Source organism: Pinus tabuliformis, chromosome 4_1, assembly GCF_031772625.1.
Source record: "Pinus tabuliformis cultivar Carrire ecotype Pingquan chromosome 4_1, CPIR1, whole genome shotgun sequence".
NCBI classification, from domain to species: Eukaryota; Viridiplantae; Streptophyta; class Pinopsida; order Pinales; family Pinaceae; genus Pinus; species Pinus tabuliformis.
In genome coordinates, this window is record NC_142303.1 from 664,951,236 (window position 1) to 664,959,804 (window position 8,569).

General features: G+C 37.9%; 1 protein-coding gene across 1 annotated transcript; it reads right to left on the bottom strand.

Annotated features, from left to right (window-relative positions):
• Positions 1 to 561: 561 nt before the first annotated feature.
• Positions 562 to 1,917, bottom strand: LOC149177859 (uncharacterized). The gene is made up of 2 exons (XM_089421903.1): positions 1,798 to 1,917; positions 562 to 1,662 (listed from the first exon to the last, which is right to left on the bottom strand). Exons 1-2 carry the CDS (start codon positions 1,915 to 1,917, stop codon positions 562 to 564), a joined length of 1,221 nt encoding a protein of 406 aa, XP_089278029.1.
• Between the last annotated feature and the right edge of the window lie 6,652 nt (positions 1,918 to 8,569).

Genomic DNA, 8,569 nt, shown 5'->3' on the forward strand with positions numbered 1-8,569 from the left:
TTTAATCATCATGCCCTTTTGTTATTTCATTTTTAATGAGTGGATAACCTCTTGGGTTACTACTAGACCATTTAGGATTTGTCTACCTTCTACAAAACCCGTTTGTTCAGTAGATATTAACTTGTCCAACAGGGGTTTCAATCTTTTGGCGATCAAGGTTGTTATTATCTTGTAAATAACATTACACAATGCTATGGGTCTAAAACCCTTAGCATCTTCTAAATTATCATTCTTAGGAATCAAAGCATAGAAGGTAGAGTTAATGGCAGGCCATACCTTCTGGTTCATCCGAGATTCTTCTATCAATTCTAGGATTTCTCTTCCCAGAAAATGCCATCCCGCTTGGTAGAATTCGATCGTGAAACCATCTGGACCTGGAGCTGTACCTTTTTTCATGGATTTAACTACTTCTTCTATCTCCTCTAAGTTGGCAGCTCTCATCAGAGCTTTATTTTGGTCTTCTGTAACTAATCGTGGAATGGCCAAGCATATTTCCTTTATTGCTTCCGATCTATCCACTAGAGGCTCAGCTAGGATATCTTTGTGATGCTCCACTAGCACTTACTCGATTCCTTCTTGCTCAACTACTCTTTCGCCATTCTGGTCTTTGATGGATAATATCCTGTTTCTTTGTCTGTGTTGTATCATTGCCTGATGGAAGAATTTTGTGTTCCTTTCCCCTTCCCTTAACCATTTTATTCTTGACTTCTGCCTCCATAGAATTTCTTCTTGCTTTCGTCTTTCCTCTAGTTTTCCAAGAATTATCCCTTCTTCTCTAATGCTCTCCTCTGTCCTGCCTTCTGTTATTATCTTTTGTTGCAGTGATTCCATTTCTCCCTCTAGTTTTTGTTTGTCCTCCATAATGTTACCAAATTCCTCCTTATTCCATTTCTTGATTCTCCCTTTCAACTCTTTAAGTTTCAGTTGGAATGTATGCATCTTTCCTTTACCCTGAACTGTACTTTGCGTCCACCATTCTTCCATTTTCTTTATGAATCCCGGGTCCCTTAACCAAAAGGTTTCAAATCTGAAGGGTCTCCTTCCAAGATTCCTTTTAATATCCACTTCCAGTCTGATAGGCCAATGGTCAGAACCAAGAGATGGCATGATCTTAGCTTCAACGAAAACGTCCTTGTTCATAATAGTTTCTGATACTAGGAAGCGATCAAGTCTCGATGCTATCTGATTCTTGCCCCCCCTCCTATTGTTCCAAGTGCAGATTCCATTGATAGTTTGAATGTCTACAAGTCTTAAATCATCTATCATATCATTGAACATTTCCATGTATTGATCTGATTTTCTTATCCCTCCCTTTTTCTCCTCTAGGGATCTGATTAAGTTAAAATTGCATCCTATAATCCATGCAGACTCTGGATAAATTCTACGAATTACTTTCATGTTTTTTACAAAGTTTTCTTTTTCTCTTGGGGTATGTGGGCTGTAAACCCCTGAAATAACTACCTTTTCTTTCGTTCCTACTATTCTACCAATGCCTGTAAGGATTCTGGTCATACTGGTCCAGCCTTCTAGGATTATGTCGTTTGGGTTCCACAAAATTGCAATTCCTCCCGCAGATCCAATAGCATCTTGCCCCATAACTTCATATTGAAGCTTATTTTTGTTGATTATTTCTTCCAACTGCTGCACTGTAATTTTCATTTCCTGAAGAATCATAATACTCGGTTTATCCTTTTTCAATTTCTCTTTCATGTACCTCTGTTTTCCTTTACTATTCAGACCCCTAATATTCCAGCTGATGATAATCATTTAAAACTTTTGAGAGGGGGGGAAGAATACCTCTGACAGAGGTATCACTTTACCTGAATTTATCAGCGTTTCTCCAACAGTCTGAATGGCTTCACTCAACGTTTTCCGTCCTCTTTTCCTGCTATTTTTGCCAGAGCCGCCCATTCCCATCTGACTATTCTCCTGTTCACTTGCTATGGTTATCTGTTTATCCATGTTCTCCCCTTTTTTTCCTTGTACTTTTGAAATGCTTCTTTGTACAGTTGTTTCTGTCTCTCTGGTATGAATCTGTTATCCAGGTTTTTCCATTCCTGAATTAATTGCTTCATGATTTTTTCTTCCTCCACCTCATCTTCCTTCTGGCTTTCCACTTCCATCTGGGTTTGGTTTGTTACTGCTACTGCCTTTCCCACAACCCCTTCTTCAGCTACTTTCCCCGTATATGTTTCTTTTCCTTTTATTTCTTTAACTATTTCCATTGGCGTATTTCCAAGATCTTCTTCTTCTTCCAGGTTCACTTCATAATCCTCGTTTTCTTCTTGGAGGATTTGAAACTTATCTTGATTCGCTGTATTAAGGGGCTTTTCTTGTGTCTGAGTTTTGGAGCCATCTTTGCCTTGTTTCTTCCTTCTTATAACCTGTTGAAAATCCCTATCTGCCTCCTCCGTTTTTTCTGGTTCTCTTTGTTGTTCTTCTTGATTTCTATCAAACCTTTCCTCCTTATTCAGCGGACATTGTCTATATAGATGGCCGTATTCATGGCACTTTCGGCACCTGAACGAAATATGTTCATAGTCTATTGGCTGTTGCCAGATTTCATCATGATATTCTAGCTCAATATACTCTGGAAGGGGCTCTGCTATATTCATGTATACACAGAGCCTTGCATATGATGTATACTTGCCTCGCTTTGTTGCCTTTGCTATTTTGACAAAGCCCCCGATTGTTTTCCCAATCCCCTCTAGTATTTCAGGATCCCAAAATTCCACTGGTAAACCAAACAATCTAACCCAGATTGGGGCAGCCAACATTCTTTCTTTTTCAGGGTTATATCTTTCTTCCCAGTATTTCATAAACAGACCCGCATTATTCATAAAATACGGTCCTTCCTCAAAAACCCTTTCTTTGTCCTCCAGATTCGCGAAGATGGCTGTAAAAAACCCTTTTGCTCCCAGTTTCAGATCTATATGTCCTTTTGGTCTCCACCTTTGATAAATCCACCTGTACAGTTCTTTCTCAGTTGGCCAATACCCTACAAACTTGCATATCAGTGCATGGTCCTTCATGTAGCAGTTATATTCCTCAAGTTTGTTGCTGGGTATGACATATCTAGGTTGTTTTTGTGCCCTTGGAAGACATTTCCCACCCATCCTCTTTTGCCATAGGTTACCCATCACTGGTGCGTTATTCTCCTTCAGATTACGCTGCGTTCCGCTTGCACTGGTTTCACCTGCTACAACATTTTTATAGGAGGGGATCTCTCCCCTCCCCTGCCGATTTTCCATTTCCTCCTCAGCTCTAATACTTTTAATGTTTATCCTCATTCCTCTGCTGAATACTTATCACTTAATTCGTTTATGCTCCGAGATTACCTTGCTCAATCCGCCTGCCGTGCCGCTCTTCGACTTCTGCCCCACGATTTCCGCCTGCAGCTCTGGATTGCTGCCCTGTCCGCTTACCCTAGCCTGCAAACGCGCCCGTGAACCCTAGCCTCCTGCCCATCATGCTACCCTATAATTATATTTAAATAATTAAACATATTATATTTTATTATTATTATGATGATGATGATGATGATGATTAACGTCCACTAAGACCAATGTGGTCTATCGGACCTCAAAAAAAGAGAGTATAATTGTCATTCTTCAAAATCTTGGTTCTATGATCAAAGAGCAAGGAAAGAAGCATTCCAAGATCATTATAGTTGGGTTGGCTTAATAATTCAAGAAATTGGAGGTGTGGTTGATGATTGGGAATTGCGAGTGGATGTGGGCAAGGGCCGGGAAGTCTAAAAGGAAGTGCTTTTCATCTTCCACCTTCTTAGAATCAAAAACCTGACAAATTCTATTGTCCCAAGAAATCTTGAGACTATACCACCACCCGGTCTCACTTCGAAGCTCATGAGAGTTAGTTCTAATGCTAGCAATGTTCATTTTCTTCTTAGTTCTAGTCCACATAGAGAGATACTTCTGGTTATCGAAGGTGGGGTTGATCACCTCCTTATAGTACCTTAGCTTCCTTTTACCCTCCAACTCCTTAGCATCCCACATATTGTCCTTAAAACTGGAGGTAATTGTATCTTTGATACTATCCTTGATTCCCATGGTGATTTTCTTCTTAATCCCCCAAAGGTTGAGCCAAGACAGGGCATCCTGATGCCACCCACGCTTGAGGCGCAGGTGGGGGTTTTGACTAAAGTTAGAAGCAATTTTTGGGAGCCTCTTGGATTCCATATTGTGAAGCTTCTTCTTATACATCATATATCTAAACATAGATGCACTTGCAATGGGGGACATACCAACTTCAATCAAGAGGATAGTATAGGGAGTATTTCCCTTAATCTTGTGGTTATAGGTTATGAATTTCTTTTGGATCATCTCACTCTTTCTCCACAACTCCCTATATATACTGCACCCCCAAACTTCACATCCGTATAAGATAACAGAGGTGATGAAAGTCTCAAAGAGGAACATTTTTTTACTCCAAATGTAAATATTGTTTGGCTTACAATTGTTTTCAAGCTCATAATAAGTTTTCCAACGTCTAATAATTATTTTCTCGATGTTATAATTCAAGTTGAGTTGATGAGGAAAGTCAATACCCATATATTTATAAGAAGAAACCTGCTTAAGCAAATGGTTATCATAGACAAAACCACCATGGGTGATCTTTTTTGATTTAATGATCCTACTTTAGTCTTGTCGGTATTAACTGTCATACCCATCTTGGAGTAGTAGACATGAAGAGACTTAAGCTGCTTGTCTAGGTCATCATGGTTCCTTTCAAGAAGAACAATATCATCACCATAAAGGAGAAGAGTAATGATAATACCAGCGAGCTCGGTGCCTTTGCAGCTCGCAGTTTCCAGACACTCCTCTAGCTTATCTATGTAAATACCAAAAAGGGTAGGGGAAAGGGGACAACCTTTGTTAACCTTTATATTACATTTAATATCTTTAGACCACCCTTCATTGGTCTTAATCTTGGTAATGAGAGTCTCATAGAGGCAGATCACAGTAATCCTCAGTTCAGGGGGAACCGTGATCTCTTCAAGCCTCTCCTAGAGCTTATCTTGGGGGATAGTGTCGAAAGCTTTTCTAAAGTCCACAAAACAAAAAAAGAGATCAGTTTTACTATTGTGACATTCCTTCGTGATTATCCTAAGGGTGACAAGGTGGTTAATGGTCGAGTGATGTCTCCTAAAACAAGTTTGCCCTTTAAATATTTTATCCTAGTTCTCAAGCCAAAGACTAAGATTTTTTTCCAGAATCAACCCATAAAGCTTGGATAGGATGTAGCTAATCATAATGATCATGTGGTTAGAGGGAATGCTTTTGTCCCCATTTTTGAAGATAGGCACAATAAGGCTTTGTGTTCAGAGCTTAGGGAATCCATGCTTTACAACCAAATTGATAAGCTTGTGGAGATGAGGAATGAGGATAGTTTTTCCCATTTTAAGGATCTGAGCTTGGTAACCTTCAATATCTTTGGCTTTCCCATTAGCAAGCTTATTATTCCAAAACTCAAGGTCTTCCAGAGAAAAAATATCATCCTTAATAGGAGTATTTAAGATGGTGCCCATGGTGTCTGGAGAGTTACAACTTCTTAAGATAGTTATCCCAATTTTCTAGGGGGATAAAATGATTATCTTTAGTTTTACGAACACACACATTCCGCTAAAACTATATGGGCACAAATTTAGAAATGTGGAGAAGATGCTCTTGTCTCTTATTAATATATGACCTCTTCTTCCTCTTAATGAGAACTTTTTATATATTTATTCTGGAGCTTAATGCTTTCATTAGGGGTGTCGTTGATTTCTTTCCTGACAATTTTAGAGTCTTATTCATACCAAGGATTGAAAGTTTTGTTATTTTCTTATACAAAGTCTTATTAAAGAATTTTCTAATGGTGGTGGAAAGGGTAGTAGTAAAATGCTAATAGATTTGATCAATGATTTTATTATAAGTTAGGGAGCCTAAATTCCTTTCCAAATCCCTTAAGAAAAGGCCGACATTACTTCTATCGAAGTGAATGAGACTTTTGTTTTCATTGTTCTCCTGCATGTGGTTGGTATGCATAACAAAATTGAGGGATAAAGACAAAGGTTTATGGTCAAAGTCATGCTCATACCCGTTAAGAAGCTCAAAGTTTGTAATGTGGTTGAGGACATGGATGTCAAAGATTGCATAATCCATGATGCTGCTACCCAGCCCATGGAAATAGGTCATCTGATTGGAGAGAGGCCATTTATTAATACCATTACAAATGATTAGGTACTGGGAAATACCAGGTTTGAGGAGATCAATGTCGAATAAGTCTCGATTATGTCTTCAAATTTTCTCTTGAATCTATTAGTTAAGTGACCATCCTCATCAAGCCACAAGGGGTCGGGGTTAGAGTTGTTACTTAACATAATAGCTTGGTTAGTAGTAGTCCGAGCATTAAATTCCTCAAGAAAAAGGATATTGCCATCATTCCTTAGATTGTAAATGTCTTTTTCTAAGGTATTGAAAGGATGATTCTTATCTAGGTTGTTTTTCTTATAGGATGTAGAGTTGATAGGAGTGATATAACATATTGCAAGGAAGATACTATTGGTTGTATAATCAAAGATATCGATCCAAATGTATTGATTGAAGGGGTCAATTTTATGCAGACGTATGTTAGAGGAAACAATGTTCCTAATATAATAGGTTAGACCACCAAAACCTCTCCTGGAGGATTTATTATTCCAGGCAGACCAAAGAGTGAACCTGTCAAGGTGAGGGACCCTAGATTCGCCATGCTCCCAAGTTTCAACTAAAAGAATAAAATCAATATCACTCGGGATCCAACTTAACATAGGACCCTTACACCATGGAAAACCACAGCAGTTCTAGAAGAGGATCCAGAGTGATGTTATTCCCTATTTATCATTTGTGTTTGGGACTCTGTCTCTAATAATAGCTTTTATATTCCTAATGATTGCCCATTTCCCCTCTTTTCTTGCCTCCTTGACCTTTTGAACTTCTTTCCTAAGTTTAGCTTGGTCTTCTGGAATGAGGTCTTCATTTATAAAGATTCTCGTTCCTTTTAGGCTTGGGGATTTCCTAAGTATATCTAATTTATGGTCATTACAACTGACTTGACACGGATTAGTCTATGTTTATGCTCAAGTATCTTTCCTACCCTTATTGCTTTGGTGAGATAAGTTGTTTGAATTTTAAATTTTGTCTTTAATTGTTCTTTAACTAATTCTAATGTGTCTTCATTGTTTTGTTCTTCTATACCAACAATTATAAGGTGTAAGGCTCTTTTGTGGCGCTCATGGTCGAGTACAATTAGTTTATTAATTTCTTCTTTTATGGGTTTAATATCTAATTTATTCTCTGTGATATTTAGGGCTAAGTTATTATGTAGTTGTTCTTTTAGATTTTTAATCTCGTTTTTCAAAGTGTCATTTTCTTTAACCATTGCTTGTTTTCTATGTTCGATTTCTTGAATTCTACCTTTCATTCCTTGGAGTTCAGTCTCGAGTGAGAGTATTTTATTTTCTAATGATTTGTGGTTATTGTCAAGCATTGTAGTTAATTCTAGTTTAAAATGGTTTTCTCTTTCTTCTCTTTGTCTTTCTAAAGATTCAATGTAGTAGAATTTCTAGGGTAATTTTACTTGGTCTCCCTTTGCTAGAGGGGGATTTAGAAAGATGAGGATAAGTACTCATAGTGGAAATAAGAAAAAATTAACAAGAGAAGAATAGGTGGGAACATAAGCACCTGTCAAAGTTGTCCGTAGTTGAACTGATTCTTCTAGATTAACTTGTAGCTAACTTGTAGTTTGTCTCCCTCCAAGAGTGTGTACTCTAATAGCTACTGTAAGTAGAAAATTTCCTAGCTCCGAATCTACAATATTAAATTTCTCACATTCTACAACAACTACCTGAAATTGGAGTCCTATAGTCAACACAATCAGATGTTCCAACATGAGATCAAATTACCTGCAAGAGTGAAAGTGATGTCCCGCGACATAACATAGAATCCTAAGGTAATCCTGTAACACCATCCTCCCATATCTGCCCAAGAAATCGACCAGCCAAGGTAAACATGCGACTTTAAGGAAATGGAATCGAAAAAGCAATAAACTGAACAAGATCATAACCAGAACCCCATTAGCCATGGTAGGAGTTTCATTAAACATATCATCAATATGTAATCTATAGGTGTAAATAACATAATTAAGTGTAGGGATCTCATACTTATCTGAGAATCGCTATGAACCATTGTTCCCTCATGCCATTTGCTGCATTATCCTCTATTAAGTTATAGACACAATATCCTTTCACATACAAGTAAAATCATGTTGAGAGCCATATGTAGTTGCTGTCATAAAATGTGCATATAACTAACATAATAGGAACATAAATACAATAAACATATCAACCATCAAATCCATAAATACATCAATACCTTTACACATGAAAATCAAGGGAATGAATTTCTCATTAATGAATGCAATGAACCAACTGGAGATGGGACTACCACGTTCCACCTGACCGTAGAATGGCTGAACCAAATCTCTCTTCATCCATTCACCCCCGTGCCATATTCCAAGCATGAATGTG

Excerpts from the sequence above, each read along its gene's own strand:
- LOC149177859 (XM_089421903.1), bottom strand. The coding sequence starts at position 1,917 with ATGGGAATGGGCGGCTCTGGCAAAAATAGCAGGAAAAGAGGACGGAAA. Across the intron at positions 1,663-1,797 it reads AAGTGATACCTCTGTCAGAG|GAAATGAAAATTACAGTGCA; the intron begins GTATTCTTCCCC and ends ATGATTCTTCAG.